Source organism: Myripristis murdjan, chromosome 21 (assembly GCF_902150065.1).
Source record: "Myripristis murdjan chromosome 21, fMyrMur1.1, whole genome shotgun sequence".
Classification (NCBI taxonomy): domain Eukaryota; kingdom Metazoa; phylum Chordata; class Actinopteri; order Holocentriformes; family Holocentridae; genus Myripristis; species Myripristis murdjan.
The window spans coordinates 20025823-20044796 of record NC_044000.1 but is presented as its reverse complement, the minus strand read 5'-3'; the positions used below and the strand labels follow the sequence as shown (position 1 = coordinate 20044796).

General features: G+C 42.7%; 2 protein-coding genes across 2 annotated transcripts in view; one reads left to right on the top strand and one right to left on the bottom strand.

Moving 5' to 3' along the window:
- The first annotated feature begins 8735 nt into the window (after positions 1 to 8735).
- ecrg4a (ECRG4 augurin precursor a) lies at positions 8736 to 15277 on the top strand. The gene is made up of 4 exons (XM_030080977.1): positions 8736 to 8983; positions 11803 to 11850; positions 11955 to 12124; positions 14192 to 15277. The coding sequence occupies exons 1-4, from the start codon at positions 8914 to 8916 to the stop codon at positions 14339 to 14341; spliced, it is 438 nt and encodes a 145-aa protein (XP_029936837.1). The 5' UTR covers positions 8736 to 8913; the 3' UTR covers positions 14342 to 15277.
- Positions 15278 to 15406: 129 nt separating this feature from the next.
- Positions 15407 to 18974, bottom strand: part of uxs1 (UDP-glucuronate decarboxylase 1) — a 51770-nt gene continuing 48202 nt past the window's right edge. The window contains exons 12-15 of the mRNA XM_030080976.1: positions 17896 to 17956; positions 17642 to 17699; positions 17116 to 17219; positions 15407 to 16255 (exon numbers count right to left, since the gene is read on the bottom strand). Of these exons, the coding sequence (XP_029936836.1) occupies positions 16124 to 16255; positions 17116 to 17219; positions 17642 to 17699; positions 17896 to 17956 (355 nt within the window). The 3' untranslated portion in view covers positions 15407 to 16123. The remainder of the gene's footprint in view (positions 16256 to 17115; positions 17220 to 17641; positions 17700 to 17895; positions 17957 to 18974) is intronic.

The window sequence follows — 18974 nt, the reverse complement described above, 5'->3', positions numbered from 1 at the left end:
TAAGATATGATATATCTGAATGTTATTGAGCAATGTTATTTAATTCTTGTCTCCACTGTATGTATATATTCAAAATAAGATGAGGTGCATATATGAATCGTTTTGATCCAACTATGGTACTGTACCGCTGACAACGTGGTGAGAATTTAAATACTTTTGTTCAATAAAAGTTTTTTTTTGCAGAATACTAAAATTATTTGTCTTGAAATGTCTTTGTGCTGTGCTGAATAGGTGCTCCTGATTTGTCAAGAAAGGCAATACTGAAGCTGGTCTGAACAGCTGGACCATTTCAGACATCGTCATGTCATTCAAGAAGTCTGAACATATAAATTGACTTTGCTAAGACACCAGAAGACACTCAAGGGAGCACAGAGCTTTGCCAAGGTCCCAGCAGGAAATGAATGCAGTTTCTGTTAAGCCACGCCCCCTTTCAGCAATGCAGTTGTGACAAGACGCGTCCCTTTCGGAGTGTGTGGAAAGTGGAAACCTCCCCATCGACACTGGTGGTGCCGTGCATGTGTTTGGGAACCGTAGTCCTTTTACAGATTCACATCCTTTTTCAGTGGAAATAGTTTTCGGTGGAGTGTAAACAGACATATTTAGCAAACAATATCCCAGTATACAGGAATTTTGTGCTAAGCCCCGCCCCTTGCCCCATCCTCCTGAGGTAGACTGGGCCAACAAGTCAATCCCTTTCTTAGTCCATGACCACCAACCTCCCAGCCAGGTTCCTGTGTTGGGAACCTGCAGCCCAGTACTTTCCTAGCCCCGCCCCTTCAAACAATGCAGTGGTGATAGGACATGCCCCTTTCAGCCAATCAGTGTGGAAAGGTGCTCAGTGCTGCTCTGACCCGTAACCAGTCTCCCCCTGAGGGTTTGGAAACCAGGGACCTAGTTACTAAGCCCTGCCCGGTGTCACGCCCCCTTGAGGTGGATTGGTCGGCTTTGCTTTTAAGTAATTAATTTTGGTGTTTTTGATTGCTATGGTCTCATTTCTACTGCATTATAGCCCATTGATTCTAACAATAGACATTTCTGTGGCTGTAAGTCAGTCCTGCCAGGTGTTGCTGAAGCTTGTCAAATGCTGAAGTTTAAAACAAAGCCATTTTAGCCGAATAACTCAAGTGAACTGATCACTTTTCTTTGTAGCTTTGTAATAGTCAGGATAATCTGAAGTACAAGCTGTTATTGCAAAATAGAGCCACCAGTTCACCCTGTTAGAGATTATGATGCTTAGTTTTATTATTATGACCTGCTCTCCACTTTATCCTTTAAAAATTCGTCCCACATAAATTTGTCATGTATAAATACAGTAGATGGCTGCTGTTTCAGGGCACCTAGAGCTAATGATGACAGTCTGTCTCACTAATGATTAAACCACCATCTGCTCTGATGGCACCTGGCTGTCAGCACATCGGGGTCCTTCAGATTGATTTTGCACCGCTAACTCTGTCCCGAGGCTGATCTGGAGATGACTAATATCTCAGCGAGACCTGACATCAGCCGAGCCCCCGGACGAAATGGAAATAGGCCCTACATGTTCAGCTACACATCCGCAGATGTCACCAGCATCTGTAACCAGCCAGCAGCACAGTGCGGCTTCCCGGTCACAGACTGAGGCTCATCCAGTGCTAAACTGTTTTTTTTTTTTTTTTCCCAATTAATGTTGCCATTGTAAAGGTGTATAGGTTATTTATGTTTGTTTAACCCTTTGAATCCCAGGAGCAGGTGAGTGGGGTTTTATTTTGAAAGCACTAATTTAACCCTGTGAACAAAATTCATAAGTTCTCTTTCCTTCTTTCTTTCTTTCTTTCTTTTTCTTTCTTTCTTTCTTTCTTTCAGAGATTCAGGGAGACTGGGCTCGTAAGAAGCCCCTCTAAATTTGATTGGCTGGCAGCAGCTGTGATTTTTCATTAATCAGTCTGATCTCATAGATCATGCATTCCAGAACAACATTGTACATCATGGGGCAAACACTTTAGAGTTATTAGCATTTTTCAGGTGTTTACTCCTATATGGACTAAAATCCCCAAAGTTTGAAAAAGTGTGTGAGTGAAGTTTCTTGAAATTTAATGAGTGTCATTTTGGCTAAACTGGTGTCATGCCCTAAACTGCAGTTAAATGCCCATGGCAGCTGAAGAATCTGGAAGAATTTGTGCCAACAGTTTTTAGGTAGCTTTCAGCCATGTGAATCAAGAAGTACTGCATGTAAGCTTTAGGGAAGATTTGAGCAATCAGTCAGTCAGTCAATCAAGTTTATTAGGCACATGTAATCATATAAGGTTAACAGTGAAATGTGATCCCACCAACTCCCTCAATTTATGCATTAAAGAGTTCCAATCGGAATAGGGATTGGAATAGGCTGGTGTTTATCCCCTCAGCCTTTTCCTCAGTGTTATTTCCTCTACATGCTGGCAGGACTTAGCTGGCAAAAATAGATTTATCATAAAATTCAAAATAGCAGAAAATCATTTGACTGGGTTTGATCCAGGGAAACCATGGTTGGTGTTTCAAACCATTAAGTTTGGCTGCTGGAGATCTTACAGTTCATGAGCAGGAAATAAGAGAACAAGCCGGCAAATAATCAGTCAGAACCAGGAAACAATGTAACAAAGCAGGAAATAATTATAATCCTGACAAAAAGTCGTGTTCCTGTACTTTGCAGCCGCATTCCTGAAAGGTTAAAGTAAATTATTAAACAGTAAAGGACAAACGTCTGTGGGAAGCAGTACCTTTAAATCCCCAAAAGATGGCAGTACTGAGCTTACATGAGAGCACAGAGCACTCCAGCAAGGCACAAAATCTGACTTTCTCACCCTCTGCCTTCACCTTAGCCCTCTCAAATTTTATTGAATATCAACACAAAATATCACCCTTCAGCATCCTTGATCCAAACATATTGTTCTTAGCCTTTAAAGCCCCACTTCTGTCAAATCTTTCTTAGAACGCTACCTCTCTGTTATTCAATTTCCTCCCCTTATTTTTTCATCATTCTCTTTTTTCTTCCACTGATTTCTCATCCTCCTCTTGCATCTACTCACTAAACCACCAGACTGGAGGACAGTGTGTGCTTCCCTTATACCATTATTTACATAACCTCTGTACAAAACCATGAGCGACAAAAGCCCCCACACCGAAATGGCATTTTGCTCTGGGCGGCAAAATAAAATCACAAGAAAGCTGTAACAACCTATCAGAGCCCTTCAGAGTGTCTTTACACTGATCAAAGTAATAGAGCAGCTGTGTTGGAGTACGCTAAAGTGGGGGCCCGGGGACGAGGGAACATATAGGGCTTGATAAAAAGTCTGCTCCTAACCATGTGTGTGTGTGTGTGTCGTCAGGATGTGATGCACAGACAAGTTAATGGTTCTGAGGTGCTCTTCACATCTCTTCACATCCCCCTTTTCTATATTTGGATCCTTATTCCACCCCCATCACACATACAGATGGATGTGTCACACCTTGCACTAATGGAAAGGCTTTTAGCAATTTTTACCCATATGTATATGTACAAAATAGCATATACAGCGAATATAGAAGTGTCTGTGTACTCTTGAGAATCAGCGACAACCAAGTGTGTGTTTGAGTTTTGTCTTCAGGCCTCTATTCGCCAACAGAGGACCACCTTTTCTCACTCTGCGCCAGTGTCCTTATTAACCTCACACGGAGGTCAAGACAGAAAAAGACACAGACAAATCTGCGTCTGAACCAACTCTGTCTGGATACCGAGTGTGAAAAATGTCTGGCGCACGCCTCTGCCCACCTTAGTTATACCAGCTCTCTGTTTCCTCTCTTTTTCTGTCTCCTCTTCTTCCCTAACACTGGAACAAATTAAATCCTGATTGAAGTGAAGGAGGTATCTCAAGGCCCACGGTGAGCTCCTGATGGTGGGAACAAAAATATTGTTAGAGACAGCAACAGGTATCTGGTCACAGCTGACTGGGAAGTTTCAATGCAGCACACAGTTCGAGCACAAATCCAAACTAATGAGAATTGGACCCTGTTAGGTCCAGAGCTATTTTATATTTTAAGATGAATTTTGAAAAGATCCATATTTAAAGACTAGAAAATATGACTATATGCGTTGCAGATCCACAGCTAAAGCAGAGGGACATGACAGGTGTGAGAGAGGCTCTGTCTTTAGAGAGGCAGCCAGGTATATAGAGGAAAACTGTGAAAAACAAACACGTCTACCTTCCTCTCTCCTCATCTGGGGGCAGAAACCATCCTGAGAGCAGTCGGAGACAGAGAGAGAGAGGGAACAGGACCACGAGCAGAAACTTCCGCTGAATCTCAATCAGGTAAGACTAGACCATCTGAGAGTTATCTTAGTCAGCCGGTGCCACATAGATGTTTTTTTTTAGTTGTTCTTTATAGAAACATGTGGTTCTCTAAAATTGCTCTCTGTCAGATTACTTCAAAGGCTACATTTTATTCTTGACATGCTGCACTAAGTTTATTTTATAAGCACATACCTTAAAGGTGCACAATGCAGAATTTCAGCTCGTCAGTGTCAGTGAGGAACATCAAGACTCAAGTGACAAAAACATGGAGTAATGCATGTCATCCATCACAGAGCTGGGCTGACACACTAATTCCATGTATTTTGTCAGGTGACCCTCGGTACGTTTGCATGGTGCACCTTTAAATTCGTCTGTATTTGCAGTGATTTTTGTGCAGATTATGTTACGACAACAGGGCCATTTGCAGGCTTCACTGGTCAGAATAATCTTTTTTTCTCTCTTCCTTTCAGTGCTCATTGTCTGGAAGTATGCGTGGTCTGTGTCTGTCTGTATTGGTCTGTTTCTTTCTGCTCGGACTCCGGTGTCACACAGGTCAGTAAACAGCTTATAAAAGTTTCCACTTTACTGTAGAATCACAGTCACCTTTCTGTGTGACGTCAGTTTTACCAAGTGGCCTTGTCTTGGTGTAGTTTTACAGGACTTCTGCTACACTAGACAGACTTCTCAGACACAGGCATGACACAAGGCCATTTTTATCACTAAAGCTATTAACAGGGTTGTACTGATTTATCTGAGGCTAACAAAGGTGTGAAATATTCTTTATTATGTCTCGCAGGAGCAGAGAAGACTGACGCCGCCACAGAGAATGAAGGTGTTGGCAAAGAGAGAGAGAAGCGAAGCCTACCCTACTGGAACCTGTGGTCGTCCGATTTTTTCGGCTGGGTAGAGGAGCTGCGAGCGCAGGCCGCCTACGACCGGATCCAGGACCTGGCAAGAACCTTCTGGGCCCACTTCCCCATCGCCACTGAGCTGGGCTATGATAGTCCTGACCCTGACCCTCAGCCTGAGGAGTGAGGCAGCCCGATGAGAGGGTCTGATTCACTCCATAAATGTGTCTTTAACGTGCATATAGGAAGCATTTTGTATTCAAAGTTCAGATTGTTAGCAGTGGAAACTGATAACTTACAGATACTGTAACTGTTATGCAGGGTTATGTTCACCCACACAATGTTGTTTTTTTTTGTTTTGTTTTGTTTTGTTTTTTTTTTTTACAATTAATAGGCATCGCATCCTTTTAATCTGAAAATAGCTGATGGTTAGCTGTTGGGTGCTTCTCTTGTCTGATTGTAACCTGGCAGTGTGGTCTGTCTCAGTGCATTTACACTCACTGAACTTGATTTTCGTATACTCCGGTATTTTGTCATCACCCCCAGCCTCACCCTATGATCTCACTGTCTCTTTGATGGAGTGTACTTTGTAGCTGTGATTAAATTGGATGGAGAACAATCATGGTGTTTGTGTGAGCTCGGGGGGACATCTGTGTGTCAGACGCCAGAATAAATCTATCTCAGTCACAACACGCAGCATGACTCGCCGAGCAAAGTCGGGGGAACAGGTGGGGAGGGAGGATGGAAGCATGAGTTGGATAGGAATGAAAGCATGATAGCAAGAAGGAGTGTCTGGTACGGCATTTGCAGCATAGTCCAATTATTAATGTGCATTTCAGGCTTTCTGATGACTCAATATCATAGTGAAGAGCCCCGTCCCAAATTATCCCAAAACATATTGACATATGAGAGGATTAATCCTTTTTACTCCATCTTCTCTACCAAGAACAAATGCCGAAGGCTTTGCTGCAAGTGGGGACCTCATTTCACGGTTCTGTTCCTGCAAATGGGAAATAATTTATTTTTACCTGAAAGTGAGTCACAGTGTCCAGGAATGTCAAAGCTTTGCTGTTCTTTTTAGCAGAATGTGACGCCTTTGGATTTGGCGGGGTCAAACCAGATGTCAGGTGCACATTTTCATCGAAGAAAGCAGTCGTTTTGAAATCCTTCCCTCTGTCAGAAACACATTCCCATCTTTGATCCGCGGTTCTGCTCCCTGTCCCTCGTGCTCCCACCGGCTCCATGCCTTGGCATAGCATATGACACCTGAGGGGGGCATGACTGATCAGCATGTGTGTGTGTGTTTTCTGAACATTTCCAAGCTTTCAAGCTAAAATTTCAAAGCCCACATTTACAATATGTCATTAAAGGCAGAAAGACAAAAAAAAGTAGTGTTATCACACAAATCCGCAGACATCTGTTTTCCCTCTGGAGGATTTGTTCCATGTGCTGCAAGACAGTGAGCCTCTGATAAAGCTGCGAGTTAAAGTCGCGGATGTAGTCTGGTCCCCCTCGGAGAATGCCTGATGCTTTTGCTGAATAATAACAAAGGCAGGGGACAGCGTATCTGCAGGCATACATGCATTGCGTGCACTGACTTGTGCCTGTTCATTAAGCTTAACCGAAATGATACTAGCCATGCGGGACAGTTCAGCTCACCTCTCAAGTTTGGTTTGCCCTCTGTGGGAGTTTGTGTGTGTGGATAATTGCTGTTTGTGTGTGAGTTGCAGACTTCATGAGGTGGATTTTCTCAGTCTTGGCCGGCTCTGAATGATAAAATTAGGGCAGGAAGCATCCACAAACTTATTCATCCTCACTGTGGCTTTTGAAAATTGTGTTTCCTTTCTCCCCTGTCCCTTTTCCCATGTGTATCCCCCCACCCCTTCTCTCCCTCGCTTGCCTGCCCTCTCCTTCATTTCATACCTCTCCTGAGAGCGGTGCAGTTGCCTGCCAGCTGCACGTTTCCTGCATTCCAGCTCTACCTGAGAGAGACAGGGAGACATTGTTCACATTTCCAAGTCAAACAGCTCCACTCTCTCACTCTCTCACTCTCTCTCTCTCTCTCTCTCTTTCTCTCTCTCTCTCTCACACACACACACACACACACACACACACTTTGAGAATAATTCAACTTCCAACCCAGTCTGCATTTCTGAGTGACACCTCTTTAAAGCGGGAGTCCATCATCCCTCTTGGTATCTGAGGCGATGTGGTAACAATGTGTGCTTTTTCCATCCACAGTTGCTTTGCTGGAAATCTGTGATCAACACACAGCGGGGGAGGGGTGGGGAGGGGACAGGAAGGGGGGGGGATGCTGGGGCGGGGGTTGTCTGAGCATGGAGTCGAGTTCAGAGAAGATGCAAGACACATTTGTCCTCCCTGAAGTTACAATAACACCCCAATAAAAGAAGATGCAAAGATCGTGCCAAAACGACACCACGACACAATGTAGCACTCAGTCATCTCGGTGTTGCTGAAATGAAGCATTGGGAGTAGCAGATAAAGAAAAAAATGACTTTAATGACCTAAGGTAGATATGACGTGCCTTTAATTAAAGTTTAAGATACCCGAGAGCGAGCTAATTTCAGGTGGAGTTTCAATTAATACATGGCTGTAAGACATAATTAACAATTGCCATATTCATGCTGCATGAACTAACTCAATCGGCAGCATTATGCTCTATTTTCTCACTCACTGTTTCCTATTTGAACACACACACACACACACACACACATGCACACCAGTGTTATTTCAGTTTCAGCATTATACATTGATTCTAGTCATCAGTTGTCTATAATTATGTACTGTATATAATTTTGGAGCCCCATGAATGTAGTGAAGCAGAGCTCTGCTGAAAAAGAACATGTGTGCTTATGAGCCTTGGGTAAATAAGCATGAAATACAAATAAATAAATAAATAAATAAATAAATGAATAAATAAATAAATCTAATGCTTTAAACCGAGGCTGTGTTGCTGCTGCTTTATGATCCAGCTGAAGTGAATTCAAAGTAAACCCTACAGCGTCTGTTGTTGCCTGTGGCCATGTCCATGAAAGTGTCCTCCTCAGGTATTTTAAAACACATAATGGCAGGGAGGCCTCCACAATAAAGACAAAAGAGAATTGACCAGCATAAAAAATGTGGAAAGAGAAAGGTTTATGTAGTAATTAAGTACTGAATTATTGAGCACCGAGTTTGTTACCACAGAACTTTGTTTCTCTGGATCTTTTCCATTTCACAGTTTCATGACTTCTGTTTTTTTTTTTTTTTTTTTTAGACATAAATTTCAATTCCTCCTCCCCGATCACACTCCGTAAACAACTGTGTATACCTGTTTGAACTGCGGCCAGGAAAGAAAAAGGAATCCAGTAACTGCACAATGCAGCCCTGCACAGTTAATAGAAGCAACAATTTTCTACTACACATTGCAAGCTCCAATCTGTTTTCTGTTAGAGTGTGAATATAAATGGGATAAACTAGCATGATGACTTAAAGATAACGGGCCCAGTTGAACCCCACCCTTCTCCCTTCTTCTAACGTCTGCCCCTGTTTGCATGGGGAATGGAAAAGTACCCCAGATGAAAATTCATTTAAGATGGGGAACAGCTCCGAGCTACAGACAGTCTTGTTTCTGTGGGCAGGGAGGTTAAACGACATTCCACCGCCATAGGCCAGTTTCCACTTGGAGCGTCTGGCTTGCTGCCCCCTCTTCCCCTCAGTTGTGCAGCAGTTTGTGCGTGGTTGTTGCCTTTGAGCAGGTCTGTGCAGGACTCTGGGACACGATGGCTTCTCGGCAGCTCTGCTTGAGGTTAATGGGGCTCACTGTATTGCTGACAGTGCTTGCCCTTAGAGGTGAGATGAATCCTTTTTTGCTGTCTGTCTGTCATTGGCTTTTTCCTCTTTTTTGGCTTTTCCTCTGCATTCAGTTTCCTCTCATGTATGTGTTTATGGGCCTCATTAGCCTTCCCTTCACCATCTGTGGCCTTGTAGCCCTTGGATGTTTGGGTCTAGGGTTTTGTTGCATTGGATTTCTAGGGGAGTAATAGCAGTTTAGAAGATAAAACTATATCAGGGCTGTGGTACATCTCCTCCAGCATGTACACACTTTAAAGTCATGAATATGAAACTGAACCCTTTCTCAAATATGTGACAAGACAGACGATGGGGTGATTTGGGTCTGCAGAGGCACTGCGGGTAATACAGTTTGTTTTCTCTCCTTCTCACATACACACCAGCACAGGCAGCTGTGGTTTTGACAAGGAAAGTTAAAATACTGGAAGGAGATGGAAGGCTGCCTCACACTAAAAGACAACTTGTGTTTTGTAAAAGACTGGGGTTCAGCTGTCAGAAAGGCACTGAGGATATGATATCTTTTCTTCTTAAATCAGAAATTTTAAGAACATCTGAACATTTACAATAAATCCATTAACAGTTTGAAATAATTGCATCTCTCCAAATTGACTACTGGCAACCAGGATTACCACTCTACTGCCACAGCATTCATATCCAGTTTTTTTTTTTTTTTTTTTTTTGCACATTCAAATGTGATACTATTTGTCACTGTCAGCAAGAGGATATTGAAAATAAGATGCGATACAACCTCTCATTCAGATCTTTTGATTGTAAGCTTCCAGTGTATTCACACCAGTGTATTTTTCATGCCTTCTCTACAATAAGTCCTGAAACACAATGCTGCATTGCTATGTAACTGAACACTTCGACTTCTCTCCTTGACCCCATCCCAAACTTGAGGAGATTGAATAGCTGTTTTTTTTTTTTTTTTTTTTTTTTTTTTTAGCTTAATGAATGCTAGTTTGAGCTCTAAATGACCACAAATAAGGCTGCCAATGAAGAGATTTCTGTTGTCGTGCTGCTGAATTTCAGGGCAACTCTTATCACTGTTGACGATGCAGTACTGTTAGACTAATTGCAGAGCTCAGATGGTATCACTCCTCCAATACCCACAGCACCAACTGTGGTGTACCACAGGGTTCTATTATAGGGCCTGTAGAAATATATGCATGCTGCTATTGCGTATGCAGTGCTCTAATTAGCTGAATAAATGACATTAAAATGTAGATGTCACTGAATTTCATGCAGTTAAAACAGGATAAAACTGAAATGCTTGTTGTAGCATTAAAGCCTAGAGAGAAAACATTATCTCCCAGCCCGGGGCCACTGGAGCAAAAGGTTAAAGAAAGACAATCATAATGACAGTGTCAAGACAGCGAAAGACAACGCCGTCAGGCCCAGGGCTTTCTCTTGAAAAACATATCAACATCATGGCACAAACAGTTTTCAAACTTATCAGAAATATTGCATAGCTGTTTGTTCCTTATTTTATCCTTTCACTAGGTTATTGTGAAACACTTTGGATTGCATTACATGCATAAAATAGGCTGTATAACTAAAGGCTGACTGATTGATTGACTCAACTATTATAGCTGTCAGAAGGCTCACAATTTTGTAATGAGGGCTGTGACAGGAGGGACAAGGATAAATGTCTGGGGGAGGAAGGAAGGTAAAAAACACAAGTCAAAACTCTGGAAAGCCTGACTCATATGTAAATGTAATTTTCATATTCACCTATGAAAGTCACCCCACTTTGTCCTGCAGACAGGCTGTTATGCTACTTAGAAAAGTTCAGCAGGGAGATGGGTGTTTTTCTTGTTCAGTGCTCATTTATAACCAGAACTGCAGAAAAAACATGCAAAGAATTTCCTCTAACTGAATCCGTGCGGCTTCCTCAGACTGTGTACGACATGCGTTGTGCTTATGGCTGTGTGTGTGAATGAGATTCCTCTACACATCCATGGCAAAGCTGAGCCAGATGAGACAGGTTCAGAAGGCAGTCAGTACATTTTTGCGCCCTGGTAATGGACACCAGAAAAATAGCATCTTAGCGATGGCTTTTCACATTGAGCCATCTAAACAGCGTATCGATTTTGCAAGCCTGCTGTTGCATCAACATCAGCACACGCATTTCTGTCTGCCACTGCTGAATATGCTCCACAACACGCAAAGAATTTCCCTTTTAGCTAGACATGGGTTAATTTAAGATTCTGCAAAGAAAAGAAAACAAACAAACAAATCATAAATGCTTCAACACATAATCTAAAATCAGTGTATCAGCATAGGCTCTCAGTGTCAAAAACTGAAATATGAGTTGTGACCTTGATGAGGGCTACTTCCTCTTCAGAAGTAGCCCTCTATCTCCTCTGGGAGATGATATCATTTGGTGAACTCTAGCAACTTTTTCAGCAGCCAAAAAAAGCAGTTTTGCTTGGAAGAGTTGGCAAACTGGTGTAAACAGCTCCTCCTTTAACATGGCTGAATGCTCCACTTTGACTGATACATCTAAAATTGAGTAAACCGAAAGCCAAAATCAGTAAACTTCAATCATTTTGTGAACTCATATAGGAATTTACCAAATGGTTTATGTAACTGAAACTTCCCTGAAAAACTGAATAATTTTTGGTCTCATTCTTAGCTGAAAATGAATGCCATCCACATTTTCAGTAGGATGTCTTTAGGATTGGGGAATTTGAGTGTCTCTGCTGACTCTGTTGATTGGACTATGCCTCATCACATTAAGATTTAACTTGGGTAGTCTCTTTCAACAAAGAACTGTGCTCATCCCTCATTAATTCTCCCGTGACTCCCTTTGTCAGATGTTTCCAGTGAAAGCAGCCTTCACAAGATCCTCAAGAAAAGAGACGGTAACAGTCTTACCATTCTGCTGACACACAGTAACATTCAACTCAGTGAGAAATGTTTGCAAAAAAGCCTTGGCTTGGTTCTACCCTGTTGTGCTTCCACCCAGTGGCAGGAGCTGGTACTGCTCCCTCAAAGTCTGCTGTGGCTGTCACTCCCTCCAAGGCCAAAGAGTTCCTGGCAAAGCTGAGCAGGAGCAAGAGGAACATCTGGGACCGCAGCAGACCAGACGTGCAGCAGTGGATTATGCAGTTTATGTACATGGGCTTTGACGAGCAGGTGAGGGAATGAGCCATAGCCAGGGGTCTCTGAGGTGTATAATGCACAATCCAGTCCCCTCAACTCTTGACCTCTTGCAAAAATAGACATGCATCAAACTGCACAGACACATGGCATGTACTGCACATTCATCCTACAAAATGAGTGACTTTCTTCAGCTCGCCAACACGCTGGCAACTTGCGTCTGCCCGGCCCCAGTGGTTGCTTGAGGGATGTGTTGGTTAGTTTTACTTCCTTGTCTACCAGTTCTCCACACGCATTTTATTTTCAAAAAAAAAAAATCAACAAGACCAGCTCAATATGGCTGCTTCATAAGAGCAGCAGTTTTTACATGGATAGATTATCAACAAAAACACGAGTTCCACAAGTGTCGCTTTGGCATTTCCTGGTTGTACTGGTCCAGCTCAGCAGTCAGGCCGGGGCAGGCAGGACGCACTGCGCATTCATCCCACTAAACGTCCATGACTGAATGAGTGAGTGAGTGCATGACCACAATTTGCCTCGCATAGCCCACAGCAGCAGTCATGGGAAACACAGTTTGCCAAAAATCTTCTGATTCCTCTGATCCTTTTGCCCTAGCAATTTCATCTGAAGTTGTTCCAGCACATTATTTGTAGTCGAGTCAGTCTCCAGTGAGGACTCCAACCTGAGTTTTTTTTTTTTTTTACTAGTCAGTTCGCAAATGAAACTGATCTAGAATATGCCTGCCAAATGAATCTAGCAGTCTTAACAGGGGCAAATTCACCCATTTTATCAGAACATGAAATGATTTAGAGAAAGGAAAAGAGAAATAATGAATCTACATGTACTTTACATTTAAGACAATTGAGGTTTGTAGTCATTTGGTGACACAACATTGCGTATTTGTTGGCTTAAAGCTATGTAAGGAATAGCTTAAATACTGTCTGATCAGACCACTACACACACAAGGGAGCAGACGAAGACAAACGAAACTAAACAAAGTAAATTAAACAAATGGCCAGGTTTAGGAAAGTAATATTGGAAATAATAAGCAACAAATGCTATACAGTAAAGACAAACTTAACATCAAGGCAGTAAGGATAAATCAAAATGGAGAAAAGGAGATTCCCTCTACCTTGAAGAGGCCACAGTTGGTGCCTCCCAATTATTCCAGTCGGATGATTTAAGGCAGCTGCACACACCGGCTCCTCTTTTCGCCTGAACCGCACACCATAAACTGAGGTGACTCAAAAGAGAGCAGAGAATAACTAAACAGAACAATAGCTTGAATATACTGACATCTACAAAGTAACTAAAATGTGCATGCTACAAAATAGAAACAATTTAGAGTCAAATACTAATAAAGCTGTGGATGTGATGGATGTTCTGCCATTTTTCTGTTTGATATTATATGTGCATGTTGACTGTATAAATGTGCATAAGCTAAATCAAACAGAAATGAGGGAGTCAATAAGGTGTGTGGTGTAGGACTATTTCTTCCCTGTGTGGCAGCAGCAAGGCCGTCAGAGTGACAGGAGTGTGACCTTCATTCAGATGTCCGAATAAAAAAAAACTCTTCAAAGGGCAAAATTATCCTCTTGTAGTCTGATGTTGCTTCCTGACAGTGGCTGAATACAAATATGGGAACAAATACGTGACAATGCATGCTTTTACTCTCACAAAGCATCTCACGAAGGCTTTGTTCTCTTAGATTTTAGAGATTCGCCAGGGACAGTTGGGAGAATGGAGGGAGCAGACAGGCAGACAAATGCAGAAAAAGAGGGAGAGTGTTCGAAAGTGTCTCCCCCCACTGTTTTTGACAGTTGACAGCAATTGCGTTTCAGCCAGTAGGATTTCTCAGATGGCCCCATGCATGACATCCTGTGTGTATGCCATTTGCTGTTGCCTCCCTACTGCTGAAATTGACAGCTGTGACCTTTTAAATGATGTTGGCCTTTCATGCTTGTCTCTGTACCACAGCTGGGCTGCTTGTGCCTTTTCTGTTATCTTGCTGGATAAATTCTCCACTGCCCGTCTCTGTCTACATTAGCTGCAGATTCTTTAGGCTACTAATGAGTGACTGGCCATGTCTGTTATTTTTCTCAGAGGCTGGAGACGGACCTGTCTTACTGGATGGACCATGCGCGCTCCACTGACCACGGGCGTCAGCACCACTATGACGAAAACTCCCCCATCGGCCCCCGGGATTCTGGCTCTTACAGACATGGAGCTAATGTCAACTATGACTACTATTAACTCCAATCCCACAGCACCACTCAAACACACACTTTATATATATATATATATATATATATATATATATAAAATGTGTGTGTCTATATAATCATAAAGCCCACTGCTCGTCTGTGGTGTGTTGTCTGAACACTGAGGCAAGGTCATCTCTTCATTGCAGCCCGTCTCCCCTAAAGCCGCTAAGTGAACACAGCCTATACTAGCCCATAACAGCTGTATACAGACGGGTGACAATCAAAGGAAAAACATTACGTGATTTACTGAGGTGTTGGGCAGCCATGACAGTCGAGCATCCTCGGCAGATTCTGCAAGTCTCTGGAACTCTGCTGGAGCAAAGTCAGTGTGAATCATGATGCTGTGGCCCTCTCAGCCATCAGATCTCATCCCAGCTTAACACCTATGGGAGACTTTGGACTGATGTTTAGACAGCGCTCGCCACCGCCATCATCAAATCACCGAATGCGGGAATATCTTTTGGAAGAATGGAGCTCCATCACTTCAGTGCAACTCCAGAGACTTGAAGAATCTATGCCAAAGAGCGCTAAAGCTGTTCTGATGGCTTGTGGTGCTCCAACACTTTACTAAGACACGTTTTGTTGTTTTTCCCTTTGCTACCCTTCTGTGTGTAAAATAATGCCAGTGCTTTCAATGGTTCATCTTACTGATCCCGAACTTTAGCACAACATATCCCCACCGCAATTTATCCACTCTTTTCCATCCACCTCATACATTAGTCCATCCATGTGTGTCTATATGGAAGATGGACCCAGATTAAATTTAATTATATTTGTTTTAGCCCTGATTAAACATTTCCTCCTGCCATTTCTATTAAAAAGGCTAAGGTCACTGATTTGTATGTCATGCTGGTAAACTCGGATGTGTTTGTAGAGTGTGCAAGAGTGTGATCACTAAAGGATTAGTGTCAATAAAGAGACATCTGGCTCCTTACTGCCTTGATCCACCATATTCACCTTCTTCACAACATTTTTGCAGCTGAGCATAACAGTGATGTCAGGAACAAATGCCAACACACACGTCTGGTATACACACAATACACCAGAGAGGGTGAAAAATATTGGAAATGTTTTATTAAAATAGCATCTTCACCTGAAATTGATAATACAAGATTCATGTCTTGGCATTAGAGAGTTCACAAAGGAGAACACAATGACCTCTGGAAACACATGTAATGACGCAGTAACAGTCTTACTAGAAGATGTGAGATCTGCCCAATCCTACAGTGCTCTGCATCACACGGGCAGCCAACAGGTTGTCGGCAGCCACGATAAATAGAGGACAAAACATCCTGTGGCAAAACCAATCCTCTGCAGCCATGCTCAGGGAGTCCATCTCCGGAGACACAACACCATGAAACTGATAAAATAATCAAAACAAACACACTGACACGCAGTGTGAGCAGTTAACACATTTCATAAATCAGCATCTTAAATAGCACAAGCACAAATTCACCAAAAAAAAAAAAAAGAAACCCAAAAATGGGCTGGGTCGGACATTTCTTGTCTTTCATTTCCATTACTCTTAGATTCAGGCGTGCCCATCTGCCAGGCCTTTATCCTGCAGATTCCTGTGGAGAAAGTGCAACTGCAGCACCAACGGAAGACAACAGCTTTTCGAAAAGACTGAAAAAAAAATTATTTCAGCTTCTCGAATTTCCCAGAGTGCACTACTGAACAGCGTCAATCCGAGAGTTGCTCTTCAAGGGTCCTCTGAGGAGCCTAAGCATCCTTCAGTGTTGCAGGAGTGTTTGTGATGGAAACCCTGGCCTCAGTTGTGTCTCGGACGCCCTTTCTTCATGCGGGCAGCTTTGGGTTTGGGGATGTACTGATTATTAGCTTGGTGCTCCAGCTCCCTACTGAAGTACTGGATGGTTTTGTTCAGGCCTTCCTCCAGGGGCACCTGTCAACACAACACAACATGTAGGATTCTCAGTGGAAATTACACACGAGGGTTAGAGCAATCGGTCGGTCAATATATCAAGCCGACAAGCTTCTTTTTATTAATTATCTGTTATCAGTCAGTCGTGTCATTCGCTGGTTCTTCCCTCATCAGAGCTAAACAACACATTGTAAAACCTTGAATTAAATGTTCTTTGGATATGTAAATGATTAGTTACATTATTAAAAATTTTCAGAGGTTTCCTGTTATTTAATCAGTGGGTGAACATCACCTTACCTTAAGGAGCTGCTAACCCACTTCGAACAATGTCACTAGTTTCAGTTACTGTTGTACTGAATATGTGATTCATCAACTAGTCCACTGACAGAGTATTTGTTTATTTATTTATTATTTCAAACAAAGTATTCAGTGATTTGGTAAATATTTAAGTAATAATCTCAAACAATAACTGATTACTGCTGCACTGAAATCACTAAGGTACTAACGTTTGCCTATTTCTTTCTGTTCATATCATTACAAAATTAACCCTTTCTTTATCAGTTTATTTATTTATTTAGTTCTGTGGTCAGATTAAGGAATCAATGCACCACTTTGGGCTCTGCTAACTTCCGATGAACATTTGTCATTATTTTTGATACTAAAACGGAGTGATGCTGACTGATATAGTTGTGTCACATCATGCAGGATGAAGGAGCTAACATGCGTTTGTTGCTTGTTGTGCCAAAACTTAGTACTTAGCATGTAACTACATGAATGTGTGTGTGTGTGTGTGTGTGTGTGTGTGTGTGTGTGCGCACAAGGTGTTTGTGCCTTGAGTGAATGCCAAACTGCCTGTCGAGTCTTTCGTGTGTGACACATACCACAGGCTCCCAGCCCAACATCATCTTCGCTTTGCGGATGTCAGGTCTTCGCCTCTGTGGGTCATCCTGGGCCTCTGGTAGGAACTGGATCTGGCTACGGCTTACTGTGTGTGTGTGTGTGTGTGTGTGTGTGTGTTTATGGAAGGACAAAAGTGTAAGAAGAGAGCCACTGTTCAAGATCTACACCTCTTACATTAATACACAATAAACATTAATACATGCATACATACAAACAGAAATACTGTATGCTTTCTTTCACATAGATAAAAAGCAGCTTTCATGATCTTAACCAACACTGCAGATGGTTAGAAGTAATTTAAGTAACTGAAGGAGGAGAGAGATGCGTTAGAGAGAAATGGTAAGGTGGAGGACTAATGATGGGACAAACGATGAGGGAGAGGGATCTAAAAAAACAGGCAGGCGAAGGCAAACTGGGTATGACTGAACAGGGGATTGAGATGGCAGCAGCCGAGAGTCAGATGAGACACATGACGTGATGATTGTTTTGATCGATCAAAAACCTTACCAACAAGACTTTTGATGAGACGAGCAAACTCCAATATGGTGTGCTCCTCTGGGTTCCCCTGTGAACACATTTCATGAACCTCCATCACATCAGTGCCAACAGAGACAGACGCACGCACCATCTCAGCAGTAAATAATTATCCTTTACACGCGCGCGCACACACACACAGCACTGGAAAAAGAATCAGCAGAATAATAAAACAGGATGCTAGTCAAGTTGTTTTTTTTTCCATTTGTGACTCATGATGAACTCACCAGATTGACTGGACTGCTGATGTTACTGTTCATCAACAACACCAGGCCATTCACCAGATCACTGAAGGAAAACAGAGAGAGAGAAGCAAAGGCATTTCATGTGGATTCATTTTCTTTCTCTTTAAAATTCCATTCTGTAGCCTCTCTTTGTGTGAAAGACAGTGCTGGGCAGAGCGAGAAAATTTCCCATGTTCACATTTGGATGCAGGCACACATCCACACAAATTTGGAAAAATGCCACCACATAGATGAGGTCACACAAACACACACACACATAAAGAACTTCCCCCCAAGGTTCTGGATACAGTCTGGGGGAGCTCATTATCCCTGGTGCTCGTCACTGGCAACTCAATACCAATGACTAGTCACACTAAACAGATGTAATTTACCCTGGCCTAGTCAACCATTAATTAAAAAGCAAGACTGAAAATCGAGCTATCAGTAGTGGAACAGTCATGGTTCCATCGACAAAAGATTAACAGCAGGGATAAAACCTTCTGCCCCAAGACAATGACTGTCCTTTTCACCATGTTCCTCTCTTATGGCTCACAAAGCTGGCAGGTAAGCCGTCCTGCAGGAGTGGGATCCAAATTACTCTGAATGAGACAGGGTCTGGCTGAGCTGTTGATCTGGCTCATAATGCCCTGTGGGCTGCCTCGGCGGGGTGAGGCCAACCTGATTTCACACGGCGCTGGGATTCTCATCAAGTGTTCTCTAAGCCTCTTAAAGCTCCCCGCTGCTCTCATGGGTCACAGAGGCCTGCTGAACCCAGACCCAGCAGGCCTGGTTCAGCTCCTAATTTCAATGCCTCCAAAACATAGTAGGGGACCTCTGTGTACTGACACAGTCACAACACAAGAGCGTACTGTGGGCCAGTCAGAGGCATCTGGCTGTAGTTTGGTACACACCAATTAAATATATGTGTACAAATTTATTTCAAAAGGAAAGCAGGGTGATGAATGGTGAAGCTGCCAAACCCTGTTAGACACAATAATTAATTTTTTTCCAATACATCTTTTACCCAATGCTGGGATTGTTACCTCCACCAAGGAGGTCATGGAATCGTCTGTCTGTCTGAC